This window comes from Tenebrio molitor, chromosome 6 (assembly GCF_963966145.1).
Source record: "Tenebrio molitor chromosome 6, icTenMoli1.1, whole genome shotgun sequence".
NCBI lineage: Eukaryota > Metazoa > Arthropoda > Insecta > Coleoptera > Tenebrionidae > Tenebrio > Tenebrio molitor.
In genome coordinates, this window is record NC_091051.1 from 1,877,985 (window position 1) to 1,896,525 (window position 18,541).

General features: G+C 45.9%; 1 protein-coding gene across 4 annotated transcripts in view; it reads right to left on the reverse strand.

The window, feature by feature from the left end:
- Nucleotides 1–4,180: 4,180 nt before the first annotated feature.
- brat (brain tumor) overlaps nucleotides 4,181–18,541 on the reverse strand; it is a 37,518-nt gene continuing 23,157 nt past the window's right edge. For 3 of the 4 annotated variants that reach the window (XM_069052053.1, XM_069052051.1, XM_069052052.1), the window contains exon 2: nucleotides 4,181–8,360. In XM_069052053.1, coding sequence (XP_068908154.1) covers nucleotides 5,894–8,341 — 2,448 coding nt within the window. In that variant the 5' untranslated portion in view covers nucleotides 8,342–8,360 and the 3' untranslated portion in view covers nucleotides 4,181–5,893. Of the gene's footprint in view, nucleotides 8,361–8,803; nucleotides 9,446–18,541 lie in introns of those variants that run through there. The other variant, XM_069052055.1, reaches the window with a different exon arrangement.

Below are 18,541 nucleotides of genomic sequence, written 5' to 3' on the forward strand. Positions count from 1 at the left end.
CCGAAGTTTCATTTCGCTCCACCTGTTCTAAACTTCAACAAGGGAGATCAATCGCCAATTAAAAAACACAATGGGGTTCGACTCTCGTCTCGAGAGGATAACTCGAGCTTGCAGAATGTTCGACGAAGAATCGAACGCAAAATTCCTCGAGGATGCGCTCGAAAAGAAGCCAAAGTTTGTACCTATCAAGCGAGTTGATTTTGAAGTTCATTCCGGGGTTTCGGCGATGAAGCGCCGACACGAGGATGGGGCTTTGTTTATGCTGTTTTTGTGCTCTTGGGCCTCATCCATCTCCCACTCTTGACTTTCTGCAGAACACGACACGATCCGCGTGATGAATGTAACTCGGTTTAATTTTACCAAAGTTACAGGAAACTTCTTTACCGACGTGGTGACAACGGACGTAACCCTACCTACCATTCGACTCTGTTTTCACAAAATAAAATCAGCGCCCGGCTAAGAATCCAATAATCAATCCAGCTTTAGCTGATGGAGATTTTCATTACTCACCTGCATTTTTCCCACGATCATCTTCGTCGGCACTTTGTCGACGAGCTTGTCATTTTTTCAGTACTGGCAACTTAACGAGTAAGTGAGAGAAAGTGTTTCGGAAGAGATTTAGCAAATGTTTGATTTTCCAGAAGTTCGGGAGCAAAATGTGTACCGTGTTGGTGCGGGGCACTAGGTGTGCGGGCCCCGTCAATTGGCGAAGTCGTCTGATTCGATCGGCAAAGTTTCGCAATAAAGAGCAGAGTTGGGTAAGCCGGGGGCAAATCCGGTGCTTTTATTGTGGCAATCGGTGCCATCTACCACTAGGTTCGGCAGCTACCACCGGAGGGATCAAGGGGATCGGTGTGAATTTAGAAAATAAGCGAGTTCGGTTCAAGCAAACGAAATGCTTTATTAGATACACCACTGCAATAATACACGCTTGTAACAAACTGATATGACTTAATCATCAAATGTTGTACTCGATCAAGAGCAGAACGACAAAATGATAATAAATAAAAGAAGGTATAACGAGGAGACTGAACATGCGTCGGGAGCGTCGGCGGCGCCGGACCTGGTGGATGCAAAAATGGACCGTCCGGCGCAGCGACGCTCCTCACAAAAATGTCGTCGGTCGATGATGGTCGCGCTGTTCACTGCTCTGGGGCTCGGAACGGAAATGAATCGAAGGAAAAAACAAGTTTTTCACTTTTTTTTTTGGTTTCTCTTAATAATATCGATGGAACTGCACAACATTGTTTTTAATATTAATTACTTCGTAAAATTGACCTGAACTCTATTGACTAGGCACACTTAGTTTATATAATAACAAGAAACTGTCCTATGAAAAATAGAAACTTCCGACAATAAAAGGAAACAGACAAATAATCAAATAATAGGGTCGACGTGGTGACGTCGGCCTCACAACGGTCTCATTTTTTTTTTCGATTTTTAAAAATACTTTATCATTACAACATATAAATTATCAAGATATTCTTGTAACAGGACCAACAGTGTATACATGTAATGCTTTAGCCAGATAATGTGCTCCATAATAATCGAGTGACATTCACACACTAATTATGATTTTTCATTTAATATTAACGATCATATACAAAATAAACCATCTGTTCGGAATGTGTCGAGTTCCAAAGAAAACTTCAACCGAGAAGAACACCTTAATTTTATCATCGTAACATTTTGATTTAACAACTTTGAAAATACTTTGGAATAGAGTAGTTGCCAACAAGTGGAGTAACGTTATTGTCCACTGCCGCAATAAACGAGTGAGGTGCACTTGGTGTGGGGGTGCGAGGGCGCATGCAGAGACTAGGCCAAGCGGCGGTTAGAGGCCACTACTGCGTCAACGAACACGCTCATTTCATTATTATTTTATTTTATCATTATTATTTTGTTTTTTTTTTGGTGGCGATTTTTTGCAAGTTTTTTGGCTAAATTTACACCCGCTCGTCGAGTTGATTGATTATGTAAGTAAGTAACAAACATAGCTCAAAAATATATTAGTCACAATATTTATATTGCCTTGATTCAATTTTGCAAATATAATAAGTACCTACTACAACGCATCAGTCTTACAGTTGAGAGAAGAGCAAAAGCTTAGGCGCGGACAGCTCGCGGCTACTACAGATTAGATCCTACTCAATTAACGACGACACACGACACGAGACACGACAAGCAAGCGGCGGCGGCGGTGGCGGCGGAGAGAAGCACATTATCGGGGGTGGTGGGGCAACACGACGGTCGGCGGCGGCGATATGTGTCACGTGGCCAACACAACACACTACACAGATATAAGTATGTATGTATGTATGTATTATGTAGTATGTATAACACGCACTATTGCTATCAAATATAGAATATCTGCGATTTGTCTGCGCGACCTATGGCAGGAACGATGATGACGGACAAAGCGGCTAATGCTAGGGCTCCCGCGAGGCTGTCGGGTCGGGGGCGGGGGCGCCGCCGACCCGACAGCCGCAACAAGCGCGGGGGCCGTGGAATGTGCGGCCTCACAACAAGAAAACACTCAATATAATACTCGTATTGTTACAATAACCTTATGTGTAAATGTGATAAACTCGGTCAGTCCTAACAAATACCTACACACTACTACTTATCGAAGAGAGAGACATACGTCGCAGCTCGATACAACCATAATAAGGACGTACAAAGCACATAAAAATACAATATATCATCATGATTTGTTGTTTTTTGTGTTTTTTGATATAAAACGACTAGACTAGATAATACGACGTAAGCAGCTAGTTTTTTGGTCGGTCCGCGCGAGCTTTGGTCCGCGGGTTCCAGCCAACAAGCAAGGAGAATTGGTGTGATCATCAGTACAGTCAGTACAAGTCGAATAAATCCCTTTTTTTTATTATTATGTACAGTACAACACGTACAACGCTTTGGTGTTCGTACTTTACGAAGAGGTGTGTGGAAGAGCGTAACGCTTGACGTACGGATGCGGCGGCGGCTCGGCCCCGGCTCCCCGTCCCGCCGAGGGAGGCGGCGGCGGCCCGGGAACGGCCCGTGCGGTGGTGTGCAAGTGATATCATAACGTCGGGGGTTGGGGAAGGCATTTCCGATAATCACAGTCTGTTAAGAGGTCTGTTCGAGCGCAATACCGGGAATGGGTGCTCGGAAGTGTGGACTCTGCGGCGTGGCTCATCATAATTAACAGTGCACAACAACAATCTACAACATGAGCAAAATGTATAAAAATTTATAATCTGGAACAACTCATGCAGCGAATAACAAGAGAGATTGTGCGACGGGAATGCGAGTGGGGGCCGGTGGCGGCCAAACAACGAGGTGGACCGGGAGCGTGAGGCGGAGGTCTTGGGTGGTGGTGGTGGTGGTGGCGGCGTGTGCGGTCTGTGGTGTGCTGAACCGGAGGAGACGACACTACATATGTACACACTCCACGTGGATAAAATAGAGTAATGTTCCCTAGAGTAATTGACATGAAGGTAAACGCAACATATTTAAGTGACAGGCCCCGCGGCGGGCGGCGCTCGCCCCGTTGTGCGCGTCTTGCTGGAGAGGCGGACGGCCGCCCCCCGCCCCGGAACTCTATTGCATCTGCGTATCACTAAGTTCGTTACCAGAAGAAATGTGTTGTTGAATCAGTCTTACCGAAAATGCTTTTTTAAATCTTGTTAAACGTTATTTACGCCTAAACTCACACAACGCAAGCCTCACTAGCGAGACTGCCTACAAATTATCTTTAAAAGTATCCAAACTACCTTGCTACTAATACTAATGACTATAATATGATAAGAAAAAAATCACACATGCCTATATATCTATACCTATATAGGATCTGCTTAGTTGGGCCCAGGAAGATTGTTCAATATCAATAGTTTTCATCATTATTTTTTTTTAATTAATTAATTAATTCATTAATTAATGTATATCATAATTAACGTTACACAAGCTGCTCCCGCAGGAATACATTAATATCATCACTTACTTCCTAAGTATAAAAGTTTACAGTAGAGTAGGGAGTAGTAAGTAGTAAAGAAGAAAAAGGGGCTGCGTCAACAGCCGTGCCGTGCTCGAAGCGGTGATCACTCGGGGGGGCGGTGGGACTAGGATCTGAACGGGCTGAGGGGCAATCTCCACAAAAACAACCAAAACGAAATAAAACAAAATAAAAATAACTGAAAACTGCAAGAATTGGTATTATTAATTAAAAAGCATTTACAACAAAAAATCAAAGAAAACAAAACAATGTACATTTAATTTAAGAACAATTTTACCATTAAAATTAAGATAATAATAACAACAAGTTTAAAAAAATTCTAGTAATACATTGGGGCGCCGTGGCCGCCCCCGTCGGGCCGACGCGCTCTCCCGGTGCCCCGCCGAGGACGTCTCAGGAACAATAGAAAAAATAGAGCGCACTCTGAACAAGACATTAAAAACAACATTAATAACACTTGTCGGCGGGACACCGAGAGCGGACGTCTCGACGGCCGGGCGGGGGCGGCGCGGCGCAAGTCACGGGACTGCTGGTAAACGTGGGATTGAGATCGCTCAGCCCCCGTGTTCTGCGATCATCGCCTCCGGTCTCAAAATAATAATAATAATAAGAGACAAAAAAAAACAACAATATAATATAAATAATAATAATAATAATACGGGACGAGGCGGAGCGGGCGAGCAGAGAGACAGAAGAGAAGGAGAAACGTGTGTGTGAGTGAGAAAAATAGAGAGAATGCTGCTGCTGCTGCGGCGGCGGCGGCCGCCCGCTCGCCCTCGCCACCTCTAACTAAAATAAGACCCTAGCGCTACTAAGTAAATAGTCTTGTAGGGCGCGCTCGCGGCGGCGTTTCGCGGCCGCACGCATGCTCCGTGCGGCCCGCGTCACTATCTTAAACTCGGCAGCATCAACAAACAAAATATATATCTACTGCTACGACTAACTCATATTATAATAATAATAAAAAAAAAAAATTCAAAATAATAATAATAATCAAACGGGGGGGATGGTGAGAGAAGTTATTGCATGCACCACACGGAGAGTTGCAGTCAATCCTTCCTACGCCGGTTCTCGCTTTACTAACTTAAGAGATATGGTGTGATAATACCACTACGATAATAATTGATAACAAAACTAAAAGTAAACAACGCCCGAGCGACTGGAAGTTTGGGGGCACGGCACGCTACGGTGTCGAACGAAGCGCGGCAGGTAGTGTATAAAAAAAAATCACGTACAAAAATTGGGGGGATATAATAAAAAAATAATCAATAATAATCAATAATCAATAATAATAATAAGGAGAGAAACTGCGCTACAAGTACAGTTCGTGGGTGACTAGGGTCGCTAACAACGCGGCATCCCGCAAACAACAACGCGCTATACTAAGGACATACACAACATCATACACGCTTATTAAAATAGATCATCATATCGTATCGGAAATTGATGCTCGACTTAAATACAACAAATGGCCCAGGCACCGCTATGCTGCTTGGTTATTATTCTTTAACATTTCTAAAAATGTGAATTATAATATCCCTGTTTTTCTTTCATATTTTTTTTTCTTTAAATAGTGATAGAATTGGTCATTCAACACGGGTGACGGGCCGCGCTCCCCCGGGAGGAGCAGGCAGGCTTCCTGTCTCAAACGCATCGTCAATATCGTACATACTACTATCAATAAAAAATATCAACATCGTGAAGTACAATACAAAACTATGACGACGAACGACTGCACATCGTTACAATTTTGGACAAACTCTAAATTTATAAATTGATAAATACAAATATAGTAATAACAGACCAGCAATCCGAACGCTTCGTTCAAAAATGCATCAACAAAAAGGTGTCGGGAACGGCTGCTGGAGACCCTGTCTCGTGACGCCGCCGCCTCGTCTACAGGCCGATGGGGGGCACCTGCACGTAGCGGTAGATGTAGAGGCGGTAGTCCTTGCTGGCTAGCACGACGCTGCCGTCGTCCATGAGGGCGACGTCGAAGCACTGGGCGTGCTTAACCTTGCTCTCGAGCGCCGACACGAGCTGTCCGTCCTGCGTGAAGATGGTCAGGTTGAAGTTGTTGTGGTTGTCGGCGATCAGGATCTCGCCGTTGGCGTTGATGCCCACCCCTATGGGATAGTTGGTGATGCCCTCGCCGCCGATCTGTCTCAGGTAGACGCCCTCGTAGCTGAACACTTTGACGCAGTGGGCGCGATTGTCGCTGATGAAGATCTCCTGCTTGTCGTTGACCACCACGCCGTTCGGGAACTCGAGGTGCTTCGAGCAGCCGAACTTCTGCAGCACCGTCCCGCTCTGGTCGAAGATGATGACGCGCATCACTTTGCACTCGACGACGACGATGCGGCCCTTGTTGTCGACGGTGACGCCGCGCGGGTGCTGCAGGATGTTGGCGCCGAACTTCCGCACGAACTGACCGTACTGGTTGTAGATCTGGATCTGGTGGGTGGGCGACCGCTCCGTCACGATGATGTCGCCCGAGGTGCGCACCACGGCGACGCGGTTCGGGTACAGGAGCTGTCCGTCGCGCTTGCCGCACTCGCCGAACTGGAACTTGAAGCGGCCCTCCTTGTCGAAGATCTGGATCCGGTGGTTGTTGGTGTCGGCGACGATGATGTCGTTCTGGGCGTTGACCGCCACCCCGCTCGGCTCCGTGAACTGGCCCTCCATCACGCCGAACTCGCCGAACTTGCAGTGGTAGATCATCTTCTGGCGCTTGATCTGCGACTTGGGCGGGAAGATCGCCGTCGACATCAGCTTGGAGGTGAGGTCGAGCATGGGGTCGGCGTGGCCGGCGCTGCTCAGCGAGTAGGGGTCGCCGGTGCCGTTCTGGAACATGGTGTCGGTGCCGCCGTTCGACCACTTCTCGTACGGGTTGATGCCGTTGAGGTTGAGGTCGCCGATCGTCGTCGAGAACGGCCCCAGACTGTTGGCACTGCTGAATCTCTTGCTGATTATGTTCGACTCGAACGGCGAGGTCGACTGGCTCGACCCCGACATGGTGAAGGGGCAATGGATGCCACCGCCGCCGCCGCCTCCGTTCAGACTGCCCGAACTGCCGTTCACGCTGCTGCCGCTCGAGCTGGAGCCGCCTGTGGGGCGCGCGATCGGGGGCTGCTTGCTCGGTCCCACCACCGCCTCGCTGTTCGAACGGACGTAGCCGAAGGTGTTGCGCACCCCCACCTGGATCGCCTGGTAGTTCGACACGAACTCCAGCTCGCACGCCGACTGGACGCTCTGGTCGATGTTGTAACTGAGCAGGCCTTGCAGTTTCGTATCCAACAACTTCCTGATCATCAGGATCTCGACGATCGTTGCGCATTTGTTCAGTCTCTCGACGAACTCACAAGTCTTGTAGATCTGTTCGACCGTTTCTTGGCCCTTCTGCGTGGCCACGCCGAGCGATATCTGCTTGGCCGAGAAGACGCTCTCCAGCTCTTTGAGCAGCTCTTGCTTGCGCTCCTCCAGCATCGACCTGTAGAACATGAACGTGTCGTTGATCTCGTTCTGGGCCTTGTGGTATTGCACCTGGAGGCGGCTGGACACGTGCTCGACGTTCTTCAAGATGTTGCGTATGTCGGTGGCTTTGGTCTTGGCTTCTTGCACGGCGTGCTGGATCGCCTCGACTTGCTTAGGGGCGGCCTCGCTGATATGTTCGTATTCGTGTATGCCGGCGGGGTGTTCCAGATTGAGACACTCCTTGCAGATGGGGATCGAGCAGGTGCGACAGAAGTACTTGAGCAGTTCGCTCTTGTGCCGGGGACACATCGTGTTCTTCTCGCCGTTGGTGATGAGGCCGTTCTTGGATTCGTCCTTGATTTCGGTCAGGTTGACGACTCTGTGGCCCTCGAAGCAGTGCATGAACTGGTGAGCCATGACGCAGTTGGGGCACAGGTAGTTGGCACAGTCGACGCAGCGGGCGACGGCGTCTAGTTTCTTTGTCTTGCAGCCGGTGCAGCGGACCGCCGGATGGAAGGAGTCCGTCGTCGACGGGTCCGAGCTGAAGAGGAGGCTGTTGAGGATGCCCTCGATCGACTCGGAGTTGCACCGGGGGCAGACGAGCTTGTTCTTCTCGAGGCAGGGGTTGCAGAAGGTGTGGAAGCAGGCCAGCAGCTTGGGGTCGGCCACGGGCTCGCGGCACTGCTGGCAGTGGAGCTCGGAGGGGTCGCTGTCTCGATCGACGGAATCGCTGACTGGGGGTGACGAGCCGCTCACCGACAACGGGGAATCCTCCAGGGGGGACAGGGACAAGTAGTCTGCTTGGTCACCGAACGATCCAATCGAGTTTGCTCGTGGTAGCGATTCGATAGAAGGAGTCGGAGATGCCATCTTTAATTACCCGTCATCCCTGAAACAATCAACGCATCCAGATTAACAAAACGATCGTCTGCGAGGGCACCGCTCGGCCCCGGGATGCACCCGGGGCCGGCCGCGTAGACGTGTCTGGCGCGGCGAGGGGGGCGGCGGACGATCGATGTGCCGACCGAGGGGACTAATGCCGTTGCCAAGGTAACGCTGTGAGGGCTGCAACCCCGACTTGAATTATTGCTGCAACAAGGTGGCTGCCGCCTCTACCGACCGAAACCGCCATTCATTCGAAACGCGCTCCGCGGCCGCCGCACCCCGCGTCATTCGCGCGCTACCTGTTGCCAAGGCTCGCCGCCGCCGACCGGACGCGTCTTCGCGACAAGACTACCGAAAATCAAAGCGGATCGATGGCGGTCGCCGCCGCCGCCACGTCCTCGCGGAAAACTACACCGACCGTCGCTCCCCAATAAAATCTCTACTCACGATTTTCATTCAGCTATTTTACTCTTCTGCCACTACGACGACATTAAGTTAGTAACACCACTTCATCTGCAGATACAAGAGCACGCGAGGCGACTGCGACTCGACCTCCGTCCTACGGAACGAGCAGATGTTAAATAAAATAAGAACTAGTCGACGGGGGGATACAACGCGGCTATATTTCACCCCTCCCCTCGCCCGACCAGACTAACTCGTAGGGTTTTCCACCCCTTCGCGGCGTCGAGCAGGTATCGGAGAATTAGAACCGCGACATCAACAAAAATGACCGCTTTTGGCGGGCGAATTTTCCCCTCATAACAATTGTTAACGAGCGAAGACGTTCACCGTTGGCGGTGAAAATCCCGCGCGCGCGACTCCGCCACCGTTACACCCGGACCGCCAAAACGGACACCACCATCCGGTTTATAAATAAACTGTTTGCGCTTCGCAACGTGAATAATTCGATACATTTCTTGGACGACCGACCCAAATCCCGAATTTTTTCCCTCAGCTTCCCGGAAAGGTCTCTACCTGTGCCCACTCGAAGTCAAACCCGAAGTCACAGGTAGACGGATTCCTAGAAGATTACTTCAGATACTGGTTCCGTCAGTCGCGGACAAATTCCTCGAACGCCAGGCGGAGATGTGCTTGACGTGCGTGGCTTCTTAACTCGGACGTCGAACGCGCGAAGAACTCGAGAAATTTCCCAAATTTTCACTTGGCCGTTGACGGGAGAAACATGACGAGCCCGGCGATGATTTATGGGTTTATTGTTCGCCACCCCACCGGACCCAGAAAGTCAATTGACCCACCACGGTTGGTGGTAAATGTTGGCAGCTTGACAAAACGAATGTAAGCCGTTTACGAGCCCGGTTGTAAATTTCGAAGAAACAACGTCGATAACGTTCCAGTCGAAAAACAAATTTCAAAATGGAGGATCGCCGATTACGGTGCAGACTGAAGTGGTTTAAAAAAATTTATCGCCGCCGTTGACGCACTAATTGCAAGTCCAAAAAACAATCGGAAAAAGATACGCAAAGACAAAGACCAATTATAGCGCTTGATTGATTTAGAGCTGTTTAATCATATTTTGAAATAAAAATTATTACGTCCCACGTTCGGTAAAAAATCAAGATACATATGTATTAAAATTTGTTTGTCAACTTGATAATGTTTGTTTCGTTCGTACAAATTCCTTTCTCTCGACAATTTACGACAATTTTTTTCCATCACCGATTCTGCGAACTGAGCAGGTGTTCGTTTTGAAATTTATTACAAAGCCAAGGTTCATCTTTTACCAATAAAAATGTCAAAAAAATTCTTAATTGTGTTGTTGCAAAATACAAAATTTGTCACACATTTTTCTCCGATTATAAATATCTTTCTTTTTTGAAAATTTATGGTCCACTATACGCCCCTTTAATTATTTAAAACTTGTGTGTAAAAATGTTAAATTTCATTTTTACAAAGTGCCTCCGATTCTTTTTGCAATTTTTCACTTCAACTCAAAATTGAAAAAAAAATTAACTTTTACTTCTCTCGTCGGCTTCTTTTTCATTTTTTATTTAATTTCGGAAGCGCAGACAATATGTATTTTTTCTACATTTCGTATATTTTTTTGGCCTCCTCAACTCTAATGACATGTTTACACAGCTACGGTATCTTGATTTTTACATACTAATTAAACTATCTGTCATTTTACCGCACGGAGTGTGTAAAATACCACGAAAATTTTAAGCTTTCAGGGACCTCCAAAAAAACTGTTAGCTTATCATAAATAAAGTTGATTTATACTAAGACAAGATACCGCTACCATTGATCCGTTCAGTTTTCAAAAATATACATGATTTAATTATTTTCTTCTGAAAAGTTGTGAATTCTGATGGCGCCATCTTGTGGTATAAATCGTAAGCATATCAGTTATCGGTATAATCGATAACTCTGGTATTTTATTAATCAAATGTCAGTCTTTGACAGGTTTTGCAAAATTATTGGTTATAACAAATTTCAAATTTGAGAAAACAAGATGTTGGCCAAAAAGATTAGTACATGCGGTAGGCATTTTACATCATTGGGTTTTTGTTAAAACACTCCCGCTGCGCGGTCGTGTTTCCATCTAAAAACCTCGCGCTGTAAAATGTAGCCTACCGCATTTGTAATGTAAATAATTATTACTTCTAAAGAAAAACATTGTATATTATGTTATTAGGAGTAAAAATGAAGTTTTATTTATGTGCTGAGACTGGTAGTTTGGCTGCCGAACGAAGTGATAGAATTTGAAAAATTAAAATTTCAAAAATACATAAAAACAATAACTTCGTAGACACTGCGTAACTTTTCACAAATCTTTCACTCACGCTTCCCTTTTCATTTTTAATTCATTTTCGAGATTGAAAACTCAATAAATAAATCTTTTATCTTTACAAAATGGCGGTCGTTCTCATTTCTAATTCTCCAAGATTAAGTGTTTCTTGTGGAATTTGGAGGATTAAATTTTTGAGAATTCAAACGCGTCTGTGTAATTTTTCTCTTAAAGATTCTTTTCACCGTTTGGTGTCCTTTTTATTTTTAATTCAATTTTGCACGCATAGACTTCTGCAAATTTTCCACTTTCTAGATATTTTCAGAGTATTGAAAATGACAAGATCTTGGGTCTAAAATCAATCCCAAACTTTATCTTTTCCTTGTCAATTCTTTTAATTCTCTAAAATTGCCATCACAGTGCTTTAACGTCCTTTTTGTTGTGTCATGTGGTTTTACTTTGACTGCAAAAATGCTACCTGAGGCATTTATTTACTTCTCGTTAATCACTCACTTAGCACTAGCACTTTACGACTTGGCCTTCTCTCAACTGTAATTTATTGCACTTGAGCGAGTACATACCGGCTTCAACATAATTTGCCAAAAAAGCCTCAATTCTAATTTTGATTTTTCACTTTAAAAAAATTCTCAACGTTCTTAACTTTCTAAAACATTTTTCTTCGATGACTAATCCCCAACGGAACGTCCGACCATTTTTCACCTAATCGTGTACTTTGTACCTTTCCTGGAATTCGAAAATATTTACAGAGAGAGCGGTCCGTCATAGCCCCATCGTCCTCTCCGTCATCTCAAATTACCTCCTCCGGTAGTAAAACCTGACGATTTCCGAACAAAGACGTCAGTCAGGTAAACTGTTTATTCCGTCCGTTCCCCGCACCGGGTCTCGACTCCACTCGACGGCTTAACTTGCGGAAACTCCGGCCAGATTTATGGCGGGACCCCGTCGGCGACGTTTCGAGCGATGATGTTCCGGGGGACCGGAAGCGCGCACCGCACCGGCCACCCTCCGACCTCCCGAGTCACACTTAAGTGGCGGTAATTGCGTAAGTCTGCGCCCTTTCCGCTTTTTCCGCATGAGGGGGCTCCGAGGTGCAGCGACACACAAAGAACAGCGAAGGACCGTGGGAAGGAGCCGTGGCGCGTCTCGCGGCCATCTCTAATTGCCGCCGCCGTCGTCGTGGTGGGCAAGATGGCGGTCCTAATGAAATTTCGACGGCTCTGCGAAAATGTCGGCGCTAAAAGCCGCCTAATTGTCCCACCTGCCGCCCCCGCCGCACCCCACTCGAGATTTTAAATTTCACGAGATGGAAACAATAAGGAATAAAAGCCGGCGGGATTTTCTTAAGCCACCCCCATGAAAATGAACGCTCGAGCCGGCGTAAAAGGGAATTTAATATGGACGTTTGGGGCGATAGCGCCGGAATCGGAGGAAAGAAACTCGCAGAGAGGATCAGGTCGTTTTTTTCCTCCCCGAGCAGTGGCGGCGGCGGCGGATTAATCGAGGGGCGGACGATAATGAACGGTTCCGAGCGCGTTGCGTTTCCCGTGCAAATTATTGCCGCCGACTACACCTGGTTCCTGCCGGAAATTACTGTTGTCGCGGGGGCGGCGTGGCTGCGCTAACGATGAAAAATAACGGCGACCTTGCCCTCCCAGCAACCCCTTCGCTCCCTCTAAACCCAGATTTGCTCCATTGTTCCTGCAGGTGTACTGCTGCTCGGCAGTCGAAGACCGCCAAGTGACTGACGTTTCCAATTAAACCCTCTAACGATTAAATGTCAACATCGAATTCAATTATTTATGGGGTTAATTAGGCCCCCATGAAATATCTTAATGGAAGAATCGATCAAAACGTCATCGCGCTTCCCCACATCTTAATTCCGACGCCGCCCCCCGCCCGATTGAATTTATTCGACGCATTTCGAACGGTCCCGCCGGAAATCGTTGATACGCGCTACGCCGCCAGATGTCTCTCGAATCGGCGGCGTCCCCTCGTCCTTCAACTCGACGGTGTCACGTCGACGACATCTCCGACGCGCATCTTCCCGGAACGGATTAGGCCGCGTTCACGACCCACGCGACGCTAGGACGTGTACATGCGGGTCATTAAAATTTCCACGGGTTCACGGCCGCTTCCAGCACGGTCATTGTCGTCTCGATTGTGTGGTCTAACCTCCTCTGTCGCGTCTCTTCTCCTCCGGAAGGCTCGAGGAGTTTTTTTCACCTCCTTGACTCTATTTCTGTACGCGGTCGGGAAATAAGGTCGCGTTCTTCTGCAGATTCCTCACGAATAGGACAGGACGAGACCGGTCGCACGTTTACGGCCCCGGAATGCTAATTTTTCCCACCTGGAGGTCCACCAAGAGGTCTAATCCGACTCAATAATCACATTAGGGGACGATTACTTTACGTTTTACTTCAATTTAGATATACGGGGTGGTCGTCTTAAAGCAAATCGACTCAAAAAAAAATTCATCGTGATTGTCTTAAGCATAAAACAAAAACGTTTTTTGCTTTTTAGTTCAAAGTAGAACAGATGAACAAGTTAAAATGAAAAATTAATTCTGATTGTTTTCGTATTTTCAAAAAATTTGGCACAAAAGTAAAATAAAAATTGAATTGCATAAACTTTGAATTTTTCTTTTGGAAACATATTCAGACATAAACAATTGATTACTTTGATTTTCGTAATTTCCAGGGGCGGCGCTAGCCCCACTTTGACATTAATTCCAAGAAGAAAAAAACGAAGATTTAATTTCTCAGTGGAACAGGAAGATAAAATGTACATTTTAAAAAATTAAATTTTCAACCGGAAAATAAAGTTGGACACAAAAAATAAAAAATCACCGACCTTGACTTTTATATTTTCAGGGGCGGTGCGGCCACTCGCACCAATTCCTCACACCAAAAAATAAAACTCATCTAGAATTAAGTTTTCATTTGAAATGAAGAGAAAATGACACGTTTCTCGCCGTATTTGGAAATTCGGCCAGGGCCGTCCCCAGCCAATCAGCGCGGTCCGTCCAGGCGCCGACATTCTCGATAAAACCCGTGCGAAATCCGTCTTGAATATTTACAGAGCGTCTCGGCACATAAAAACGGATTTTATTTTAACGGGTTTGTTTACATTCGCAATTACGTTCAAATAATAAAACTGGGAAACGTTCATTAACGGAATTTGTTTCGTAAATTACCGACTAAATAAGGACAAGCGCATACTTCACTTTTTTTTCCCCCCGACAACGACAAAAACTGGCTTCGGAACTGCTTTCGGTTTCGATTAATCATATGACCGCCTCCCACAGAAAGACGGTTTCGAATATGGAGTCGGCGGAGCGTGTCGCGCTAAAGACACGTTTGCACGTCACACACCGGTTGGCGTAACGACGCAACGCAACACCTGTCAACGGCGAAATTCGCTATCGAACACAAATGCGACGCTCGGTTTTTTCTCGCTTTCTATATCTCAACAGACATCTTTCAACGTCGCGAAATTTGACAACACAACAAGTGAAAACTCTCGAAAGTTGTTTGCGAACAACTCGGTGGGAAGAAGCAACTCGACGATGAAACGTACTCCGCGTAATGACTGATTAACAATTCATGGCGGATTAAAGCGACGATTTATTCGAATCGAAATTCTGTTCCGATTAATTTTTGATGAAAGCAAACGATGCGTTTCGAATCGGATGATAAAATGTCATCGCTATTAGCGCGCTCTACCGTCGATTACTCGAAACCAACAGTGATTAATCGACACTTCTTCGGTTGCGTTAAACGTGGGGACAAACGAAAACCAGGGTTGCCAACACCAACGTGATCAGAACAAGATGCAAATGATGATGGTGCAAAATCACCTGAGACGTTTTCATGTGGGGCGACTGTGGCGCACCCGTGCGTCCGAAATTCGAAAACTCGCGATAGTTACCCTTGTAAACGCGCAAAGTCATTCTCCGCGTCTAAAAAAAGCGAACGCGCTCACTGTGTCAATGATTTTTCCAATGCCGCCTACGAGTGAAAGCGTCGTTCGGATGTTGCGTCTGCCGTAACGCTCTCGCTGTGTGTCAGGTTACGTCCGTCCGATTATTATCGAACACGACATTTACATAACACCGTTAATGACGTATTGCGAGAATCTGGGAGCCTTCGGCGAGGGAGTGACTTTCCAAAGTGAAAGTGCATCGCGGAAACGGTTTCACGGCCGCCGTGAAGCCGCCTTAACGCGCGGCGCGGCTGCCGGCGACATCTGCTCCGGAAATCGGGTGTCGGACTTCCGGCCCCACCACGCTCGGCTGCGCCCCCGACAGGGGCGGCGGAACGACCGGGGATTATGGAAAAAGCGCGGCCCGACGCCGACCTCGATGAGCGGACGGGATTTTGGTGCGTTGACCGATTTATCTCGGGGAGGAGATATCGGTCTATTAATAATTCGGTGTTTTGCTTTTTCGGTTTTATAAATACGACGGTGTTGTGCCCGCGTCGCCGCTAATTTATCGGTCGGCCTGCATCACCCGACCTAACCTGGCCCAACGTTCGGAATCTCGAAACGCCACCGCGATCCCTAAACGCCATCGCACCAACGCACAACAGCAAGACGTTAGCCCCCCCGGCGGCCGGATCTGAGCCCCATCGAAGTTTGAGGCGCGGCCGACCTTGATCGCTTTCGGTGCAACATCAGCAGTGGACCGGCGCGGCCTACTTCGACGTTGGGCAACCCCGACAGGCTAAAAAAAGATGGCGAAGGAATTTGACGGGAAAACGCGACTTTCGACTGTTTTTTCTCCGACGGAGGTCGACTCGTTGCGATAAAACGAACAAACAGTTTTCAATCTTATCGACGGCGGATCGTCAACAATACACCCGGAGACCGAGGTCGTTCGCGATTGCCGTTTCCGCAGCGATAACGAGGCCGGACGTGTGAACGAGGCCTTAGCGCGGACCGGGACGTATGGTAATGGTCGGCGACAACTTTCCCTATTAGGAGACACCCGGTACATTACTGTTAGCTTGGAACGACTCCTTGTGCAGGCTGTAGGCGCCGTCGCTGCTCGATCCGATGCCAGTTTGCCCTTTACACGAAACCGGTAAACGCGACTCTAAAGCCTGCTTCACGTTGCGTCACGCTCCACACATCTGGACACGAAAAATGTCAAGCGAGAATTACTGGCGAGCGCACTTTTGCACGAAGTGAAATCATCTTCGGCCAGTCAGGAAATGTTTCTAATTTACGACCGACCAATAATCCTGATTGTTATCGCTACACTTTGTGACTCGATTCCTTGTTCGACTTAAAATCGAATATATTACATCGAAAAAACGTCCGCTCGATATTGGCAAATGTTTCGAAATCAAACAAATATTTACTTCCTCATGCGTGAGTGGCCAATCGTTCTGGCACTAATAAAATTCGTTGAAAGTAAATAATCGCTTCTTTCTGTTTAAAAACTCGTGAACGCTTAAGTTGCAATGGAGGTCGTAAATGTTAGACCTTTCCCGTCATAAGTTTTCCAAAAATTTGCGTTTCGCTTTTAATAAATGCTTTCAAGAGAGTTTATTGGGACTCGGGGCCAAAAAATTGCCACAGCTTGTACAATTTTTTTTTTTTTAAATTTTGAAACAAAATTGGTGAACAATTCTGTTGAATATTGTTGTGTCCAAAAGAAAAAACTGTGCACAACTACAAGATTGGACAAGGTTGGGCGGTCAAGTTCCACTGATCTTGTGAACACACCAGAAAACAAGCAAACAATGACAAAAACCGAGGAATCATGACATTTTTTTGTCGTCGTGCCAAAGAGTAATTTTTTAAAAATGTTAACAATCAGCGAGTGTACCGAATCGGGCCATGATTTATTCGAAAATTATCAATAGTTACATAAGATTCGGTAAACCTTTAAAAAATATTGTCGATGAACCAGAAAACGAGGTACCATTAGGAATCGTAAAAGAGAATAAACAAGGCGGGAAGGAATTATTTTTTGAAATTTCAACAAGCGCATGATTTAGCCGAAAATTGGACTAATTTCTAGAAACCGTGAACAACTTGGAGATTAGACAAGGTTATGGGATACGGTCGACTTCCCCTTCAGCTTCTAAATGGATACTACAAAATAACGTACAACTATTTTTAACAGTTTGGAAATGTCTAGTAGAGAGAACTCACGTACAATTTTGATTACTTCGACACATTTACTAGTCTCTAAAAAATGATCAATAGTTACACAAGCTTTGATAAAAACGTACAAAAAGCAAAAATTTGTGCATTCGTGAACGCAAGAACATTTTCTTTGTGCGATGAATGCGACATTGAAGCAGTCATACGTTTGTAGTTGTCCGTTTTTCCGCTGGCGCTCACGCAAATGTCAATTGTGACAGTTCCGGCCGACATTTTTAATTAGCTGTTTTTCAGTTTTATTTTGCGTAACGATCCTGCGAGGTAAAAGTATGAATAATCGAAAAGTTGTTTTCTTCTCCAATCAAGTTACAGGAATTAATATGAAAATTATACCGGTATCGAGAAAAATCGTCAATAGTTACGTAACCTTCGACAGAGTTGTACGGATCTTGTCAATAAACCAGAAAATAAAATACAATGATGGATAGATTAAGAAAGACCTATTAACATGGACAAATTGCAGAAAGGAATTATGTATGTATTTTTTGGGTTTATTTTAGTCGAAAAGTGGATTCGTCTCTGAAAAAATTCGATCCGAAGATTAGTTAGACAAGGTTACAGGGTCAACTTGTTCGAAGTGAATGGACCGGAAACAAGATGGCAAAAAAAAAACGAAATTACTGAAAGACACATTTTTTCCGGAATTTTTTCAAACAGGTCTCTTGCGCACAGCTTAATTTTTCGAAACTTATACTACCTTTTAAAACATTATCAAGAGCTGTACAGTTGGTTGCAAAAAAAATGGGAACTGTCAGAATAAAATTGGCACATTTTTAGAATTTTTTCATTGTGTGAAACCTTCTTATGAGGGATAGGTTAGAAGTATTGTCAAAATTCAATTACATTAAAAAAAATATTTGACAGGTATTGTCAAGTAGACAATTAATTGACAAAAGGACAAAACCACATTTACATTGGGAAAATTGTCATTTCCCGTTTTTTTTTTTTGCAACCAACTGTACGAAGAACTCCACATTTGAAGAAATCATGTATATATTTAATTCTAACAGGTAGGTAGACAAAAATTTGATCTTTAAAAAAATCGTCTACAGTTACAAGGTTGGACAAGGTTACACGGTCAACTTCCTATGAACTTGGACCAATCAGAAGACAAGAAAAGTGTAGAAAATGTTTGCGACTATTCCAAGGACAACTTTTTTGAGTTTCCAGACAACTTTTTCCGAAAAATACAGCAGCCGACAAAAACCGGTCTCCTTGACGTGCGGCGAGCCGCCCCCGCTCGG